At 39.3% G+C, this 21,597-nt stretch overlaps 1 protein-coding gene across 1 annotated transcript in view; it reads right to left on the bottom strand.

Annotated features, from left to right (window-relative positions):
• OBSCN (obscurin, cytoskeletal calmodulin and titin-interacting RhoGEF) overlaps positions 1-21,597 on the bottom strand; it is a 937,038-nt gene that overhangs the window by 99,544 nt on the left and 815,897 nt on the right. The window contains 3 exon segments of the mRNA XM_053713767.1: positions 1,684-1,710; positions 15,445-15,617; positions 16,347-16,424. Coding sequence (XP_053569742.1) covers positions 1,684-1,710; positions 15,445-15,617; positions 16,347-16,424 — 278 coding nt within the window.

Below are 21,597 nucleotides of genomic sequence, written 5' to 3'. Positions count from 1 at the left end.
AAATGTCAAAATTGGGACCAATTAGCTTTTTTCCCTCCCCTGTATCATGTGACTCGCTAGTGCTACAAGGTCTCAGGTGTGAATGGGGAGCAGGTGTATTAAATTTGGTGTTATTGATCTCACACTCTCTCATACTGGTCACTGGAAGCTCAACATGGCACTTCATGGCAAAGAACTCTCTGAGGATCTGAAAAAAAGAATTGTTGCTCTACATAAAGATGGCCTAGGCTATAAGAAGATTGCCAAGACCCTGAAACTGAGCTGCAGCACGGTGGGCAAGACCATACAGCGGTTTCACAGGACAGGTTCCACTCAGAACAGGCCTCGCCATGGTTGACCAAAGAAGTTGAGTGCACGTGCTCAGCGTCATATCCAGAGGTTGTCTTTGGGAAATAGACGTATGAGTGCTGCAAGCATTGCTGCAGAGGTTGAAGGGGCGGGGGGTCAGCCTGTCAGTGCTCAGACCATATGCTGCACACAGCATCAAATTGGTCTGCATGGCTGTCGTCCCAGAAGGAAGCCTTTTCTAAAGATGATGCACAAGAAAGCCTGCAAACAGTTTGCTGAAGACAAGCAGACTAAGGACATGGGTTACTGGAAACATGCCCTGTGGTCGGATGAGACCAAGATAAACTTATTTGGTTCAGATGGTGTCAAGCATGTGTGGCGGCAACCAGGTGAGGAGCAGAAAGACAAGTGTGTCTTGCCTACAGTCAAGCTTGGTGGTGGGAGTGTCATGGTCTGGGCCTGCATGAGTGCTGCCGGCACTGGGGAGCTACAGTTCATTGAAGGAACCATGAATGCCAACATGTACTGTGACATACTGAAGCATGAGAATGATCCCCTCCCTTAGGAGACTGGGCTGCAGGACAGTATTCCAACATTATAACGACCCCAAACACACCTCCAAGACGACCACTGCCTTGCTAAAGAAGCTGAGGGTAAAGGTGATGGACTGGCCAAGCATGTCTCCAGACCTAAACCCTATTGAGCATCTGTGGGGCATCCTCAAACGGAAATTGAGGGAGCGCAAGGTCTCTAACATCCAACAGCTCCGTGATGTTGTCATGAAGGAGTGGAAGAAGACTCCAGTGGCAACCTGTAAAGCTCTGGTGAACTCCATACCCAAGAGGGTTAAGGCAGTGCTGAAAAAAAAATGGTGGCCACACAAAATATTGACACTTTGGGCCCAATTTGGACATGTCCACTTAGGGGTGTACTCACTTTTTGTTGCCAACGGTTTAGACATTAATGGCTGTGTGTTGAGTTTTTTTAAGGGGACAGCAAATTTACACTGTTATACACGCTGTACACTCACTACTTTACATTGTAGCAAAGTGTAATTTCGTCAGTGTTTTCACATGAAAAGATATAATAAAATATTTACAAAAATGTGAGGGGTGTACTCACTTTTGTGAGATACTGTGTATATATATATATATATATATATATATATATATATATATATATATATATATATATATATATATATATAAACACTTTATGTATTATTGGAAATTCATATACATAATATTTCTCCAGTATAATTATTTTGCATATAATTCACAGGTATTTTAATTGCAATGTAATGACATCTTGAGAAATTAATAGAAATTATTTGTTCTCTTAAGAATTTTTATCAAGTCAACAGAACAATAAAAAAATAAAATAAGGTCTTCTTACCATAAGTATGTAATGACACCAATCGGCCTAGAAAACAAGAAATCAAGAAAATGGTATTATAGCATTGGGTTATATAGCCTAACCTGGAGTCAATACAAAATGCCTCCGCTATGATAACCCTCTATATACCCCACATCTTCCTGTTTTGAGTTTAGGTGCTTCATATTGACCTGGAGCTTAGAGGGGAAAAAAAGTTGTTTTTTTTTTGTATAGAGACAGATTTGACCGTCTCTATAGCTTGCCTGATAATGTAAGGATGCTGCACCCCGACTGTTGTCAGGGACATTTAAGTTAAATTATACCTGGGGTTTTTTTGTCTCCCAGGAGTTACTCCTTGTCAGTTATACTCATTTATACTACATAGAAGAGGCTGAGGATTGATGTATAGGTTGAAAAAAAAGGTGTGAGATAAAAAAAACTTTAATAAAATCAAATAAAACACATGATGCAAGGTTGCAAACCATGGTGTGTGTATTCATTTCTAAACCCTATAGTCAAGGCAAAAAGGGATTATATTCATATAAACACATGCACATGCATACATACACTTACACACACACACACACACACACATATATATATATATCTCAAAGTCCAAACAGGATAAGCACAGTCCTTCATAAGCCAACACCTGCCAGGGGGCACATCCAAACGTAGTAGTGTATCCAGCCCAGAGAGTGCCATTTTTTTTTAGCTGGAAACATCATATATATATATATATACACACAGTATATATAAAAGAAGTATCAAGGATTTACTTATCCATACAGACCTTGTTGAAGGAGAGGATGGCTAAACGTAGGTTCACTATTCAACCAGTGTTTAAAAAAGGAACCAGTGAACATCCTGTTGCATTATATTTTGTTAATGCAAAGCATACTATTGCAGATCTACGCTGACCAAATCAAGAGACCTCCAAGGGGAGGTGATGTTAACAAACTATTACTACAGAAGGAAACCAATTGGATTTTTAAGCTTCAGACGATGACACCATGGGGTTTGAATAAAAAAAAACTCTATTATCATGCTTCCTATCGGAGAGATGAGTGGCATATTTTGCTAGTATTAAAGGGATAGGGAAGTCAAAATTAAACTTGCATGATTCAGATAGAGCAGGTAATTTTAAGACACTTTTAAATTTACTTCTATTTTCAAATGTGCTTTGTTCTCTTACGGCTAGATTTAGAGTTTTGTCGGTAACGACCTGCGTAGCTAACGCTGGCTTTTTTCTGGCCGCACCTTTAAAATAACTCTGGTATTGAGAGTCCACAGAATGGCTGCGTTAGGCTCCAAAAAAGGAGCGTAGAGCATTTTTAACGCAACTGCAACTCTCGATACCAGAGTTGCTTACGGACGCGGCCAGCCTCAAAAACGTGCTCGTGCACGATTCCCCCATAGAAAATAATGGGGCTGTTTGAGCTGAAAAAAAACCTAACACCTGCAAAAAAGCCACATTCAGCTCCTAACGCAGCCCCATTGTTTGCTATGGGGAAACACTTCCTACGTCTGCACCTAACACCCTAACATGTACCCCGAGTCTAAACACCCCTAACCTTACACTTATTAACCCCTAATCTGCCGCCCCCGCTATCGCTGACCCCTGTATATTATTTTTAACCCCTAATCTGCCGCTCCGTAAACCGCCGCTACTTACATTATCCCTATGTACCCCTAATCTGCTGCCCCTAACACCGCCGACCCCTATATTATATTTATTAACCCCTAATCTGCCCCCCACAACGTCGCCTCCACCTGCCTACACTTATTAACCCGTAATCTGCCGAGCGGACCGCACCGCTATTATTATAAAGTTATTAACCCCTAATCCGCCTCACTAACCCTATAATAAATAGTATTAACCCCTAATCTGCCCTCCCTAACATCGCCGACACCTAACTTCAATTATTAACCCCTAATCTGCCGACTGGAGCTCACCGCTATTCTAATAAATGTATTAACCCCTAAAGCTAAGTCTAACCCTAACACTAACACCCCCCTAAGTTAAATATAATTTGAATCTAACGAAATTAATTAACTCTTATTAAATAAATTATTCCTATTTAAAGCTAAATACTTACCTGTAAAATAAATCCTAATATAGCTACAATATAAATTATAATGATATTATAGCTATTTTAGGATTAATATTTATTTTACAGGTAACTTTGTATTTATTTTAACCAGGTACAATAGCTATTAAATAGTTAAGAACTATTTAATAGCTAAAATAGTTAAAATAATTACAAATTTACCTGTAAAATAAATCCTAACCTAAGTTACAATTAAACCTAACACTACACTATCAATAAATAAATTAAATACAATTCCTACAAATAAATACAATGAAATAAACTAACTAAAGTACAAAAAATAAAAAAGAACTAAGTTACAAAAAATAAAAAAATATTTACAAACATTAGAAATATATTACAACAATTTTAAACTAATTACACCTACTCTAAGCCCCCTAATAAAATAACAAAGCCCCCCAAAATAAAAAAATGCCCTACCCTATTCTAAATTACTAAAGTTCAAAGCTCTTTTACCTTACCAGCCCTGAACAGGGCCCTTTGCGGTGCATGCCCCAAGAAGTTCAGCTCTTTTGCCTGTAAAAAAAAACATACAATACTCCCCCCCAACATTACAACCCACCACCCACATACCCCTAATCTAATCCAAACCCCCCTTAACTAAACCTAACACTAAGCCCCTGAAGATCTCCCTACCTTGAGTCGTCTTCACTCAGCCGAGCCAAATTCTTCATCCAAGCGGAGCAAGAAGAGGTCCTCCATCCAGTAGAAGTCTTCATCCAAGCGGGGCAGAAGAGGTCTTCCATCCGATTGAAGTCTTCATCCAAGCGGGATCTTCTATCGTCATCCATCCGGAGCGGAGCGGCAGCATCCTGAAGACCTCCGACGCGGAACATCCATCCTGGCCGACGACTGAACGACAAATGACGGTTCCTTTAAATGACGTCATCCAAGATGGCGTCCCTCGAATTCCGATTGGCTGATAGGATTCTATCAGCCAATCGGAATTAAGGTAGGAATATTCTGATTGGCTGATGGAATCAGCCAATCAGAATCAAGTTCAATCCGATTGGCTGATTGGATCAGCCAATCGGATTGAACTTGATTCTGATTGGCTGATTCCATCAGCCAATCAGAATATTCCTACCTTAATTCCGATTGGCTGATAGAATCCTATCAGCCAATCGGAATTCGAGGGACGCCATCTTGGATGACGTCATTTAAAGGAACCGTCATTCGTCGTTCAGTCGTCGGCCAGGATGGATGTTCCGCGTCGGAGGTCTTCAGGATGCTGCCGCTCCGCTCCGGATGGATGACGATAGAAGATCCCGCTTGGATGAAGACTTCAATCGAATGGAAGACCTCTTCTGCCCCGCTTGGATGAAGACTTCTACCGGATGGAGGACCTCTTGCTCCGCTTGGATGAAGAATTTGGCTCGGCTGGGTGAAGACGACTCAAGGTAGGGAGATCTTCAGGGGCTTAGTGTTAGGTTTATTTAAGGGGGGTTTGGGTTAGATTAGGGGTATGTGGGTGGTGGGTTGTAATGTTGGGGGGGGGTATTGTATGTTTTTTATTACAGGCAAAAGAGCTGAACTTCTTGGGGCATGCCCCGCAAAGGGCCCTGTTCAGGGCTGGTAAGGTAAAAGAGCTTTGAACTTTAGTAATTTAGAATAGGGTAGGGCATTTTTTTATTTTGGGGGGCTTTGTTATTTTATTAGGGGGCTTAGAGTAGGTGTAATTAGTTTAAAATTGTTGTAATATATTTCTAATGTTTGTAAATATTTTTTTATTTTTTGTAACTTAGTTCTTTTTTATTTTTTGTACTTTAGTTAGTTTATTTCATTGTATTTATTTGTAGGAATTGTATTTAATTTATTTATTGATAGTGTAGTGTTAGGTTTAATTGTAACTTAGGTTAGGATTTATTTTACAGGTAAATTTGTAATTATTTTAACTATTTTTGCTATTAAATAATTCTTAACTATTTAATAGCTATTGTACCTGGTTAAAATAAATACAAAGTTACCTGTAAAATAAATATTAATCCTAAAATAGCTATAATATCATTATAATTTATATTGTAGCTATATTAGGATTTATTTTACAGGTAAGTATTTAGCTTTAAATAGGAATAATTTATTTAAGAAGAGTTAATTAATTTCGTTAGATTAAAATTATATTTAATTTAGGGGGGTGTTCGTGTTAGGGTTAGACTTAGCTTTAGGGGTTAATACATTTATTAGAATAGCGGTGAGCTTCAGTAGGCAGATTAGGGGTTAATAATTGAAGTTAGGTGTCGGCGATGTTAGGGAGGGCAGATTAGGGGTTAATACTATTTATTATAGGGTTAGTGAGGCGGATTAGGGGTTAATAACTTTATTATAGTAGTGGTGCGGTCCGCTCAGCAGATTAGGGGTTAATAAGTGTAGGCAGGTGGAGGCGACGTTGAGGGGGGCAGATTAGGGGTTAATAAATATAATATAGGGGTCGGCGGTGTTAGGGGCAGCAGATTAGGGGTACATAGCTATAATGTAGGTGGCGGCTCTTTGCGGTCGGCAGATTAGGGGTTAATTATTGTAGGTAGCTAGCTGCGACGTTGTGGGGGGCAGGTTAGGGGTTAATAAATATAATATAGGGGTCGGCGGTGTTAGGGGCAGCAGATTAGGGGTACATAAGTATAACGTAGGTGGCGGTCGGCAGATTAGGGGTTAAAAAAATGTAATCGAGTGTCGGCGATGTGGGGGGACCTCGGTTTAGGGGTACATAGGTAATTTATGGGTGTTAGTGTACTTTAGAGTACAGTAGTTAAGAGCTTTATGAACCGGCGTTAGCCCAGAAAGCTCTTAACTACTGACTTTTTTCTGCGGCTGGAGTTTTGTCATTAGATTTCTAACGCTCACTTCAGACACGACTCTAAATACCGGAGTTAGAAAGATCCCATTGAAAAGATAGGATACGCAATTGACGTAAGGGGATCTGCGGTATGGAAAAGTCGCGGCTGAAAAGTGAGCGTTAGACCCTTTTTTGAATGACTCCAAATACCGGCGGTAGCCTAAAACCAGCGTTAGGAGCCTCTAACGCTGGTTTTCACGGCTACCGCCAAACTCCAAATCTAGGCCTTAGTATCCCTTGTTAAAAAATGAATACACACATATCCTACACTAGTGGGAGCTGCTGTAATTGGTGCCTGCACACATTTGTCTCTTGTGATTGGCTAAATAGATATTTTCAGCTTCCTGCCAGTAGTGCAATGCTGTCCCCTCAGCAAGAGAATGAAGAAAATTTGATAATAGAATTAAATTGGAAAGTTGTTAAAAATTTGTATGTTCTATCTGAATCATAAAAGAACATTTTGGGGTTTACTATCCCTTTAAATGATGAAGTATGTGGGAGTGGATATTGCATTTGTATCTCTTGGCTCCCATACTTAACCATCCATATGTATGTCTCAGTGTAGAAGCTCAGAGTAGGATCAGACAATGGCATCTATTTATCAAGCCATCAACCGCAAATACGCTGGAATTATGCAGCATATTTGTGGCGAGCCTGATTCCCCTTAGTTATCAAACCCTACAGACCGGCAAAAGTAGAATTTTGTGATGTAACATACGATCCGCCAGACTCAGTCCGACACAGATCGATGCTTACATCATTACAGATGTTCCGAATGCAAATTCGGCACAATCTGACTAGTTATCAAATGTCTACCAGGTACGCTCGACGCTATTCCGGCCCAGCGTACCTGGTTTTCAATTCGCCGCCCTGGAGGCGGCGGATGCCATAGGAATCAATGGGAGTCTGAAAGCAGCGAAAGCTTATGTTCGCTGCTGCCCGATATCCCATTGATTCCTATGGGAACGTTTACACCTAACACCCTAACATGTACCCCGAGTCTAAACACCCCTAATCTGCCCCCCCTACACCGCCGCCACCTATATTATACTTATTAACCCCTAAACCACCGCTCCCGGAGCCCACCGCCACTCCAATAAACTTATTAACCCCTAAACCGCCACTCACGGCCCCGCCGCAACTAAATAAAGTGTTTAAATTTTAAATTTATTAACCCCTAATCTGCCCCCCCTACACCGCCGCCACTATATTACATTTATTAACCCCTAAACCTAAGTCTAACCCTAACCCTAACACCCCCTAACTTAAATATAATTTAAATAAATCTAAAGAAATATTCTATAACTAATAGTTACATTGTATCTAGCTTAGGGTTTATTTTTATTTTACAGGCAAGTTTGTATTTATTTTAACTAGGTAGAATAGTTATTAAATAGTTATTAACTATTTAATAACTTCCTAGTTAAAATAAATACAAAAGTACCTGTACAATAAAACCTAACCTAAGTTACAATTACACCTAACACTACACTATCATTAAATTAATTCCCTAAATTAACTACAATTAAATACAATTAAATAAAATTATCTAAAGTACAAAACCCCCCCCACTAAATTACAGAAAATAATAAACAAATTACAAGATTTTTAAACTAATTACACCTAATCTAATCCCCTTAACAAAATAAAAAAGCCCCCCCAAAATAAAAAAAGCCCTACCCTACACTAAATTACATATAGCCCTTAAAAGGTCCTTTTGCGGGGCATTGCCCCAAAGTAATCAGCTCTTTTACCCGTAAAAAGAAATTACAAACCCCCCCAACATTAAAACCCACCACCCACACAACCAACCCTACTCTAAAACCCACCCAATCCCCCCCAAATAAAAAAAGCCCTACCCTACACTAAATTACAAATAGCCCTTAAAAGGTCCTTTTGCGGGGCATTGCCCCAAAGTAATCAGCTCTTTTACCTGTAAAAAGAAATTACAAACCCCCCCAACATTAAAACCCACCACCCACACAACCAATCCTACTCTAAAACCCACCCAATCCCCCCCAAATAAAAAAAGTCCTACCCTACACTAAATTACAAATAGCCCTTAAAAGGTCCTTTTGCGGGGCATTGCCCCAAAGTAATCAGCTCTTTTACCTGTAAAAAGAAATTACAAACCCCCCCCAACATTAAAACCCACCACCCACACAACCAACCCTACTCTAAAACCCACCCAATCCCCCCTTAAAAAACCTAACACTAACCCCTTGAAGATCACCCTACCATGAGAAGTCTACTCTTCACCCAACTGGGCCAAAGTCCTCAACGAAGCCGGGTGAAGTGGTCCTCCAGACGGACAGAAGTCTTCATCCAAGCCGGGCAGAAGAGGTCCTCCAGACGGGGGGAAGTCTTCAGACGGCATCTTCTATCTTCATCCATCCGGTGCGGAGCGGGTCCATCTTCAAGACATCTGACATGGAGCATCCTCTTCTTCCGGAGTCTTCTTGAACAATGACGGGTCCTTTAAGTGACATCATCCAAGATAGCTTCCTTTCAATTCCGATTGGCTGATAGAATTCTAAATGTATTAACCCTTTATACCTAAGTCTAACCCTAACCCTAACACCCCCTAACTTAAATATAGTTAAAATAAATCTAAATAAAACCTAATATCATTACCTAAATTATTCCTATTATAAAACTAAATACTTACCTATAATATAAAATAAACCCTAAGCTAGCTACAATATAACTAATAGTTACATTGTAGCTAGCTTAGGGTTTATTTTTATTTCACAGGCAAGTTTGTATTTATTTTAACTAGGTAGAATAGTTATTAAATAGTTATTAACTATTTACTAACTACCTAGCTAAAATAAATACAAATTTACCAGTAAAATAAATCCTAACCTAAGTTACACTAACACCACTAACACTACACTACAATTAAATAACTTACATAAATTAAATACAATTAAATAAATTAAATACAATTAGCTAAATTACAAAAAAAACCCCACTAAATTAAAGAAAATAAAAAACTAATTACAAGCTATTTAAACTAATTACACCTAATCTAAGAGCCCTATCAAAATAAAAAAGCCCCCCCAAAATAAAAAACCTCCTAGCCTAAACTATCAATAGCCCTTAAAATGGCCTTTTGTGGGGCATTGCCCCAAATAAATCAGCTCTTGTACCTGAAAAAGAAATACAAACAACCCCCCAACAGTAAAACCCACCACCCACACAACCAACCCCCCCAAATAAAACCCTAACTAAAAAATCCTAAGCTCCCCATTGCCCTGAAAAGGGCATCTGGATGGGCATTGCCCTTAAAAGGGCATTTAGCTCTATTGCTGCCCAAGGCCCTAACCTAAAATAAAACCCACCCAATACACCCTTAAAAAATCCTAACACTAACCCCCGAAGATTCACTTACCGCGAGAAGTCTTCATCCAAGCGGCAAGATGTCCTCAACGAAGCCGGCAGAAGTGGTCCTCCAGACGGGCAGAAGTGGTCCTCCAGACAGGCAGATGTCTTCACCCAGACAGCATCTTCTATCTTCATCCTTCCGACGTGGAGCGGCTCCATCTTCAAGACATCCGGCGCGGAGCATCCTTTTCTTCCGACGGCTTCTTGCTGAATGAAGGTACCTTTAAGTGACGTCATCCAAGATGGAGTCCCTTAGATTCCGATTGGCTGATAGAATTCTATCAGCCAATCGGAATTAAGGTTGAAAAAATCATATTGGCTGATCCAATCAGCCAATAGGATTGAGCTCGCATTCTATTGGCTGATTGGAACAGCCAATAGAATGCAAGCTCATTCCTATTGGCTGATTGGATCAGCCAATAGAATTCTATCAGCCAATCAGAATCTAAGGGACGCCATCTTGGATGACGTCACATAAAGGTACCTTCTTTCAGCAAGAAGCCGTCGGAAGAAGAGGATGCTCCATGCCGGATGTCTTGAAGATGGAGCCGCTTCACGTCGGAAGGATGAAGATAGAAGATGCCATCTGGGTGAAGACTTCTGCCCGTCTGGAGGACCACTTCTGCCCGTCTGGAGGACCACTTCTGCCGGCTTTGTTGAGGACATCTTGCCGCTTGGATGAAGACTTCTCCCGGTAAGTAAATCTTCGGGGGTTAGTGTTAGGATTTTTTAAGGGTGTATTGGGTGGGTTTTATTTTTAGGTTAGGGCTTTGGGCAGCAATAGAGCTAAATGCCCTTTTAAGGGTTATGTCCATCCAAATGCCCTTTAGGAGCTTAGGTTTTTTTAATTAGGGTTTTATTTGGGGGGTTGGTTGTGTGGTTGGTGGGTTTTACTGTTGGGGGGGTTATTTGTATTTCTTTTTCAGGTAAAAGAGCTGATTTCTTTGGGGCAATGCCCCGCAAAAGGCCCTTTTAAGGGCTATTGATAGTTTAGTTTAGCCTAGGTTTTTTTTTTATTTTGGGGGGGCTCTTAGATTAGGTGTAATTAGTTTAAATATCTTGTAATTTGTTTTTTATTTTCTGTAATGTAGTGTTTTTTTTTTTTGTAATTTAGCTAATTGTATTTAATTTACTTAATTGTATTTAATTTAGGTAATTTATTTAATTGTAGTGTAGTGTTAGGTGTTAGTGTAACTTAGGTTAGGTTTTATTTTACAGGTAAATTTGTATTTATTTTAGCTAGGTAGTTATTAAATAGTTAATAACTATTTAGTAACTATTCTACCTAGTTAAAATAAATACAAACTTGCCTGTAAAATAAAAATAAACCCTAAGCTAGCTACAATGTAACTATTAGTTATATTGTAGCTAGTTTAGGGTTTATTTTATAGGTAAGTATTAAGTTTTAATAGGAATAATTTAGGTAATGATAGGAATTTTATTTAGATTTATTTTAATTATATTTAAGTTAGGGGGTGTTAGGGTTAGGGTTAGACGTAGGTTTAGGGGTTAATAAATTTAGAATAGTGGCGGCGACGTTGGTAATGTAGGTGTCGGCGATGTTGTGGGCAGCAGATTAGGGGTTAATAAATATATTGTAGGTGTCGGCGATGTTGTGGGCAGCAGATTAGGGGTTAATAAGTATAATGTAGGTGGCGGCGATGTCCGGAGCGGCAGATTAGGGGTTAATAAGTATAATGTAGGTGTCTGCGATGTCGGGGGCGGCAGATTAGGGGTTAATAAGTGTAAGATTAGGGTTTTTTAGACTCGTGGTTCATGTTAGGGTGTTAGGTGTAAACATAAATTTTGTTTCTCCATAGAAATCAATGGGGCTGCGTTACTGAGTTTTACACTGCTTTTTTGCAGGTGTTAGACTTTTTCTCAGCCGGCTCTCCCCATTGATGTCTATGGGGAAATTGTGCACGAGCACGTACAACCAGCTCACCGCTCACTTAAGCAGCGCTAGTATTGGAATGCAGTGTGGAGCTCAATTTTGCTCTACGCTCACTTCTTGCCTGTTAACGCCGGGTTTGTAAAAACCCGTAATACCAGCGCTGCAGGGAAGTGAGCAGTGAGAATAAACTGCAAGTTAGCACCGCACCCCTGTTACTGCAAAACTCGTAATCTAGGCGATTGTTATTTCAACTATTTCTTAATGCACTTTCAGCTTTAGTGCTGTTTGTCTTAGTGCACCTTCGGGTCAGTGCTTAAGCCAGAACAGGATTTTGTAGCACGCCCCATAGAGGAGGGAGTTATTGCTGCTGCACTATCCGACCTCCGACCACCTGAGACTATTGCACTAGCAATAACTTTTTATTTTCAACTTATAAAATGAGCATACGAATAACAGCGCTATGATTTAACTTGAGCGGTGTTAGTGTTTAAAAGCACTAATATTTTTGTGCTTCACTTGTAATCTAGGCCATAGTGTGGATGATGACTAAGGGGTTGATTTATCACAGCCCGAATAGGGTCCTATACCCTTGTTTCCACGCAAGCCTTGAGGCTCGCGAGAAATAGGAGTTAAGAAGCAGCGGTCTTAAGACCGTTGCTCCTTAACTCGTTGGCTGCCTCTGAGGCTGCGGACATCAATCCGCCGATCTCATAGAATCGGGTTGATTGACATCCCCTGCTAGCGGCCGATTGGCTGCGAATCTGCAGGGAAGGCATTGCACAAGCAGTTCACCAGAACTGCTTGTGCAATGATAAATGCCAACAGCGTATGCTGTGGCATTTATCAATGTTTGGTGGACATGATCGCTAAAGCGGATCATGTCCACCAGACACTTGATAAATTGGCCCCTAAGTGTTGCTATCTTCCTTTAAAGAGTTAAAGGGATAGTAAAGTCCAAATTAAACTTTCATGATTCAGATAGGGCATGTCATTTTAAACAACTTTCTAATTTACTTTTATCATCAAATTTGCTTTCTTTTCTTGTTATTCTTAGTTGAAAGCTAAACCTAGGTAGGCTCATATGCTAATTTCTTAGCCCTTGAAGGCCATCTGTCTTCTGAATGCATTTGACAGTTTTTCACAACTAGAGGGAGTTAGTTCATGTGTTTAATATAGATAACATTGTGCTCACGCACATGGAGTTATTTAAGAGTCATAACTAATTGCCTAAAATGCAAGTCTGTCAAAAGATCTGAGATAAGGTAAATAGTATATTTCTATAACAGTGTTCGTTATGCAAAACTGGGGAATTGTAAATAAAGGGTTTATCTATCTTTTTAAACAATAGATTTTTGGTGTTTACTATCCCTTTAAGCATGGAGGTCAACGTTGGGGTTAAATGTGGTGGCGGCTTAGACACAGCAACCATTAAGGTTATCTGCGATGAGAAGTTTAAAGTTAGGGTTAACTGCGGTGGTTAAAGGGACAGTCAAGTCCAAATAAACTGTCATGATTTAAAGGGACAGTAAACCTTAAAAATAATGTTATATAATTCTGCACATAGTGCATTATAGTAGCCAAACATTAAAAAACATAATTGTACCCTATTAATTTAAAAAAACAAACGCTGTTTCACAGACCCGCTCTCTGCTCTCTGCTGAGCGGGTCTGTTATATTTAGTCAGCGCATCGGGCCAGCTGTATAGTCACAGCCCGGCCCGACAGCGCCATAAGACTAAGTGCTGCTCGCGTTTGTTTTTTTAAATTAATAGGGTACAATTATGTTTTTTAATGTTTGGCTACTATAATGTTATATAATTCTGCACTATGTGCAGAATTATATAACATTATTTTTAAGGTTTACTGTCCCTTTAAATAGGGCATGTAATTTTAAACAACTTTCCAATTTACTTTTATCACCAAATTTGCTTTGTTCTCTTGGTATTCTTAGTTGAAAGCTAAACCAAGGAGGTTCATAAGCTAATTTCTTAGACCTTGAAGGCCGCCTCTAATCTAAATGCATTTTGACAGTTTTTCACCACTAGAGGGCGTTAGTTCATGTGTTTCATATAGATAACATTGAGCTCATGCATGTGACTTTACCAAGGAGTGAGCACTGATTGGCTAAAATGAAAGTCTGTCAAAAGAACTGAAATAAGGGGGCAGTCTGGAGAGGCTTAGATACAAGGTAATTACAGAGATAAAATGTGTATTATTATAACTGTGTTGGTTATGCAAAACTAGAGAATGGGTAATTAAGGGATTATCTATCTTTTAAAACAAAAAAAATTCTGGTGTTGACTGTTCCTTTAAATTTAGTACAGAGCATTGGGACTGCAGCAACTAGTTTATTGGGGCTTGAATATATCATAGCTTAGGTTAAAGGGACAGTCTACAATATAATTTTAATTTTTTTAAAAGAAATCCCTTTATTACCCATTCCCCCGTTTTGCATAACCAACACAGTTATATTAATAAACTTTTTACCTCTGTGATTAGCCTGTATCTAAGCCTCTTCTGACAGCACCCTGATCACATGACTGTGACTATTTATATTCTATTGACTTGCATATAGCATTGTGTTGTGCTAAATCTTAAATAACTTTCTGTGCCTGAACACAGTGTCATCTATATGGCCCACATGAACTGAAGCCTCTTGTTGTGAAAAGCAATTTAAAAAGCATGTGAAAAGATGCAGCCCTCAATGGCTTAGAAATTAACATATGAACCTACCTAGGTTTAGTTTCAACTAAGAATACCAAGAGAAAAAAAGGAAATTTGATGATAAAAGTAAATTGAAAAGTTGATTAAAATGACATGCACTATCTGAATAATGAAAGTTTAATTTTGACTAGACTGTCCCTTTAACAGCAGCTATGTGATCAGATGAGTGGAGTAAACTCCAAAAAAAAAGAGGTCTGTAGGAATACTGTGACCTGCCACGTACTAATAACAGTGCTGTTACCATTATGTTTCTTTAGTACATATAGAAAGTATCATTGTTACAGAACCACTTAATGATGGAGCAACTTGAGTGTGATTGCTGACAGAGCTGTTATTATGCTGTGCCTCTGTGCATAGGATTTAGCTTGTAATCTGTATTTAAAGGGATACTAACCCCACATTTTTTCTTTCATGATTCAGATAGAGCATGCAATTTTAAGCAACTTTCTAATTTACTCCTATTATCAATTTTTCTTTGTTCTAATGTTATCTTGATTTGAAAAAGCAGTAATAAAAGGTTAGGAGCCGGCCCATTTTTTAGTTCAGCACCTTAGAGCTGCTGATTGGTTTGCTACATTTAGCCACAAATCAGCAAGTGCTACCCATGTGCTGAACAAAAAATGGTCTGGCTCTAAAGCTTACAGTACTGCTTTTTCAAATCAAGATAGCATGAGAACAAAGAAAAATTGATAATAGGAGTAAATAAGAAAGGTGCTTAAAATCTCCTGCTCTATCTGAATCATGAAAGAAAAAAAATGGGTTTAGTATCCCTTTAAAGAGCAATGTAACTTCAAAAACGCAGGCAGAGTATTAGAAAGTTACTAATATTCTTACCATATATCAGAAGCCTTTGAGACGGGAGACTGAGAGGCAACCTCTGGCGATACAAACTCTGGAGAGCCATACTTGCTATATTGTAACTCAGATGTGCATAGCTTTTGGGCAAATCCAAAATCACAGAGTTTGATGTCTTCCCTGTCTGTATGCACCATAAGTATATTAGAAGGCTGTGAAGAGAGAAATAATATAGTTACCATAATAAAGAAAATGAAAAATTATATGAAAATGACTGTCTCTTCTGGTCAGCTCTAGCCTTAGATTATATTGTAGATACAAAGCCTATATTCTGTAGTCCAATCAACCAGCCTAATTAATGATGATAGTAAACAATATAAAGGTTACACAGGCATAGAAGTTCCTAATTAAATGGTACTTTATCATTTAGGTGGAGCTGAGACTTGTCATGCAGATATATGTAGCCCCTTCTAGAGATGGGAATGTATTTATAAACCTGGTTGAACTGTATGCTCTTCTGCTCTGTGACCAAGGTTCAAAGTAATTCCCTCATAATATTTACAGTAACAGTTTAGTAAGAACAGTGCTAGTGGCCGATTTATCAAAGTCTGGCGGACATGATACGCTGTAGCATATCATGTCCGCCAGACATCGCTGAATGCCGACAGCGTTAACATTGCACAAGCAGTTCTAGTAAACTGCTTGTGCAATGCACCCCCTGAAGATTTGCTGTCAATCAAATCGATCGTATAGGATCGGGCGGATTGATGTCCGTAGCCTCAGAGGCAGCGGATCAGTTAAGGAGCAATGGTCTTAAGACCACTGCTTCATAACTGCTGTTTCCGGCAAGCCTGAAGGCTCGCCCAGAAACAGGGGCCATTCAGCCCTTGATAAATCAGCCCCTTAGTATTAGCCATAGTTTACATTTCAGTAAATGTTACCTTAATATCCAAATGAAGAATATTCTTCCCGTGTAGAAATTCAACAGCTTCCACCAGTTGCCTGATATATAATTTCACCTATAAGATGATAAGATTTTGAATGCTTAATATCCACCTTAATTATATTAAATCAGTAAATAGCACTTCTATTTTGGAGCTCATATTACAGTACAAAGTTATTTTTTAGTGCTCGAGTGACAGTGTAGGGAGAAATAACATCTGCATGTTAAATAGTGGGGCTGCCCTAAATTCCTCATATATTAGACTATGGGTTGCACACTAAATTCATGTACTATTTTAATGAAAGTTAAGCATAAAACACATACATATACACACATATAGTAAAGACATATAGACACACACACACACACACACATATATATATCAAAGGCAAAGTGCACTATAAAGAAGAAAAGACCTCTTCGTTTGTATTTTACATTGAGAGCCACTATCTATTCGGTTGACTTCTTTACACCTTTATTGACATAGTGATATATTCTCATTCCTTTGTCTCTTCTCCTGTTCTTTAAGTTGAACACCCCTAACATAATATTATTATTTTTTCTCATTTATACCTGTTTTATGGTTTCTTCGTGGGTCTCCATAATACTCATGGGTTCTATTATGTGCATTTTGGATCTACCGCTCAATGCAGTTTCTTATATTAGGTATTTTATACTAGCGCATATTTTTGATCATATGATCCCCGCCTCTAACGGTGGTGTTACATGCATTTACAATATTGTTTTGATATGATTATGGTGTGATTTATACCTTCTTATTATCTCTTTGCATATGTAACCCTCCCATCTGTCTAAAATTCCCTCCTGCTTATGTGATTGCTTATGTGATTCATTTGTGTGCGCAACCCCATTCGTTTTGTTATATGTTGGCTTAGTTTGCTGACAAATTCCTTTGCAACCGGGGACCTGCCGGATATTGATAGACTGCCCACACGTATTATTACAGGTTTCCACATAGGTTACTAGCTATGATATATTCCTCTGGCACTGTGTCTTACCACATTGTTGCTTCTGTTGTTTTTACTGTATAGTTTTATTATTAGTATGTTCACTGTTTGGACTTATGTTGACATGGTGAGCACGCCCATTTGGGGGCATGTCTACCGTGTAGAGCGTGATGTCCTTGTTTGCTATGTTTAAATCTCCGTTGGTGGTAGGTGCAACTGTATATTTTTTGCCTGTCTGAGGACGAGCTATTGTGGCTCGAAAACGTTCTCATTAAAGTGAGATCTATGCCAAGACCTTTGGAGTGCGCTTTTCTTCCTATATTATATATATATATATATATATATATACTGTACATACAGTATCTCACAAAGGTGAGTACAACCCTCACATTTTTGTAAATATTTTATTATACCTTTTCATGTGACAAAACTGAAGAAATGACACTTTGCGACAATGTAAAGTAGTGAGTGAACGGTCTGTATAACAGTGTAAATTTGCTGTCCCCTCAAAATAACTCAACACACAGCCATTAATGTCTAAACCGTTGGCAACAAAAGTGAGTACACCCCTAAGTGAAAATGTCCATATTCGGCCCAAAGTGTCAATATTTTGCATGGCCACCATTATTTTCCAGCACTGCCTTAATCCTCTTGGGCATGGAGTTCACCAGAGCTTCACATGTTGCCACTGGAGTCCTCTTCAATGACTTCACAGAGCTGGCGGATGTTAGAGACCTTTCGCTCCCCCACCTTCCATTTGAGGATGCCCCACAGATACTCAATAGGGTTTAGGTCTGGAGACATGCTTGGCCAGTCCATCACCTTTATCCTCAGCTTCTTTAGCAAGGCAGTGGTCGTCTTGGAGGTGTGTTTTGGGTCGTTATCATGTTGGAATACTGCACTGCAGCCCAGTCTCCGAAGGGAGGGGATCATGCTCTGCTTCAGTATGTCACAGTACATGTTGACATCCATGGTTCCCTCAATGAACTGTAGCTCCCCAGTACCGGCAACACTCATGCAGGCCCAGACAATGACACTCCCACCACCATGCTTGACTGTAGGCAAGACACACTTGTCTTTGTACTCCTCACCTGGTTGCCGCCACACAAGCTTGACACCATCGGAACCAAATAAGTTTATCTTGGTCTCATCAGACCACAGGACATGGTTCCAGTAATCCATGTCTTTAGTCTGCCTGTCTTAAGCAAACTATTTGCAGGCTTTCTTGTGCATCATCTTTAGAAGAGGCTTCCCTCTGGGACGAAACCATGCAGACCAATTTGATGCAGTGTGCGACTTATGGTCTGAGCAGTGACAGGCTGATCCCCCACCCCTTAAACTTCTGCAGCAATGCTGGCAGCACTCATATGTCTATTTCCCCAAAGACAACCTCTGGATATGACGCTGAGCATGTGCAAGGCCTGTTCTGAGTGGAACCTGTCCTGTGAAAACGCTGTATGGTCTTGCCCACCATGCTGCAGCTCAGTTTCAGGGTCTTGGTAATCTTCATATAGCCTAGGCCATCTTTATGTAGAGCAACAATTATTTTTTTCAGATCCTTAGAGTTTTTTGCCATGAGGCGCCATGTTGAACTTCCAGTGACCAATATGAGAGAGTGTGAGAGCAATAACACCAAATTTAACACACCTGCTCCCCATTCACGTCTGAGACCTTGTAACACTAACGAGTCACATGACACCGGGGAGGGAAAATGGCTAATTGGGCCCAATTTGGACATTTCCACTTAGTGGTGTACTCGCTTTCGTTGCCAATGGTTTAGACATTAATGGCTGTGTGTTGAGTTATTTTGAGGGGACAGCAAATGTACACTGTTATACAGGCTGTGTACTCACTACTTTACATTTTATCAAAGTGTCATTTCTTCAGTGTTGTCACATGAAAAGATATAATAAAATATTTACAAAAATGTGAGGGGTGTACTTACTTTTGTGAGATACTGTGTATATATATATATATATATATATATATATATATATATATATATATATATATATATATATATATATATATATATATATTATATACACACACACATACCTTTGATCCCATCCTAGCTCGGCCTCTTGTCATAAACTATATACCTTTAATTCTGCTACAATACCTTTTTTATATACCTTTTGTTTCATATGCCTACAAGGTGGCGGACAAAAGGAGCAGCAGTCTTACGACTCAAAAAGTGCTGCTACCCCCTCCAATCTGCTGCCCTAGGCCAATACACCCCTGAGAAAATATAACTTCTCACAGAGCTGATATCAGTATTAAAATAAAAATCATCATTAAACTTTTTCTTTCTCACTGTTGCAACAGGAATACAGGAGAACATAGGTTGAGTACTATGCCCCTTTAAATAAAATTAATAAATGCCTTTAAAAGGAACACCAAATTTAGATATTAAAATCAAGTATTTTAAAAATAATGTTTCCAAAATTGAAGAAGGAAAAGCAGATGTTCAATTTTTTAACAGGATTCTCTTTCAGGCAGCAGTCCAACTGTCCCCAGAAAATCTTAAAGGAACGAAAAAGTCATCGTCCTTTGTGCTTGCTGGTGCTGGTTTGGAACAGGTGGCGCTAGTGGAGGAAGATAGCAGCCACTGAGGACTACGCGGGTTTGGTGCACTGTAGCGGATAAACACCAGCTGTATAAAACTCAACTCTTTGTCAAGATCTGTAACAATATATAATCCCCAACCCCATAATAACATACTGCAGAGGCTTGCACAGTATAAGCTTATCCATCCTTATATATTGCAAGGGATGCTGGGATGCCGAAGCATCTTTACTTTAATGTGACCTTTTGCTAATAAACTTCAGTTTTTGGGAGAATATTGCTACTGTCTTCAGTAAGCATCTGTTTACAATCACCTAGTTTACGAGTTTTGAGCTCTGCCGTTACAAGTTTTAAAAAACCCGGCTTGTGCGGGCGATATGGCTGCGTTGAGCTCCATACCGCACACAAAACAAGCGCTGTGTTTGAAGTGCTCGTGCACGCTTCCCCCATAGACATCAATGGGGAGAGTGGGTCAGAAAAAAAAACGAACTACTCCGATCGTGGAATGAAAAGCTCCGTAACGCAGCCCCATTGATGTCTATGGCGAAAGAAAACTGTAGTTTAAACATAAGACCCTAACATAAACCCTGAGTCTAAACACCCCCAATCTGCCCCCACCGACATCGCCGCCAGCTACATAATGCTATTTACCCTAATCTGCTGCTCCCGATATCGCCGCCACTTTACTAAAGTTACTAACCCCTATTCTGCCGCACACCAACATCACCGCCACTATATTAAAGTTATTAACCCCTATTCCGCCGCTACCCAACATCGCCGCAACTAAATAAAGTTAATAACCCCTAAACCTCTGACCTCCCACATCACTACCACTAAATAAACCTATTAACCTCCTAAACCGCCAGCCCCCCACATCGCAAAAATCGAAATTAAACTATATTAACCCCTAAACCTAACCCTAACGTAACCCTAACCCTAACACCCTCTAACTTTAACATAATTAAACTAGAGCTAAACTAAAGTTCAATTATTAACTAAATAATACCTATTTAAAACTAAATACATACTTACCTGTGAAATAAAACCTAAGATAGCTATAGTTATATTGTAGCTAGCTTAGGTTTCATTTTTATTTCACAGGTAAGTTTGTATTTATTTTAACTAGGTAGACTAGTTAGTAGACCAACTGCGCTGAACCTCAAGGTGTTAGGATTACTTTAAATTCCTATGTTCTTCACATAGAAGAAATGACTATATACAGATATAGATATATAGAGAGAGATATAAATACATACAAACACATGTATACACATTAGAGATGTGCATTTGTGTCCGGACAAATTCACATTCGAATGAATGCAACAACGAAAATCGGGAAAATGAAAAATTACCGAAAAAAATCGTCAGTATTTATTTGTTTCCTTTATAAATATTTTTAAGAGCTTAATACCTTAACCTACTCTCCATGCTCTCCAGAGCACATTAAGGTATTGTAGCTACAGATTAACTTTTTACCTGAAGCTTTGAAACATTTTCATTTCCCTCTCTCTTTTGTGCTCTCTCTCTCCCCCTCTCTTTTGCTCTCTCTCTCTCTCTCCCTCCCTCTCTCTCTCTCTACCTTTCTCCACCCTCTCTTTTGCTCTCCCCCCTCTTTTTTGTTCTCTCTCTCTCCCCTCTCTTTTGCTGTCTCTCTCCCTCTCTTTTGCTCTCTCTTTATCCCCCCTCTTTTTTTTTTTTTTTTTAATTTCAAAA

The sequence above is a fragment of the Bombina bombina genome, chromosome 5, assembly GCF_027579735.1.
Source record: "Bombina bombina isolate aBomBom1 chromosome 5, aBomBom1.pri, whole genome shotgun sequence".
Classification (NCBI taxonomy): Eukaryota; Metazoa; Chordata; class Amphibia; order Anura; family Bombinatoridae; genus Bombina; species Bombina bombina.
The sequence above is the reverse complement of the archived record's forward strand: the minus strand, read 5'-3'. Positions and strand labels throughout refer to the sequence as shown.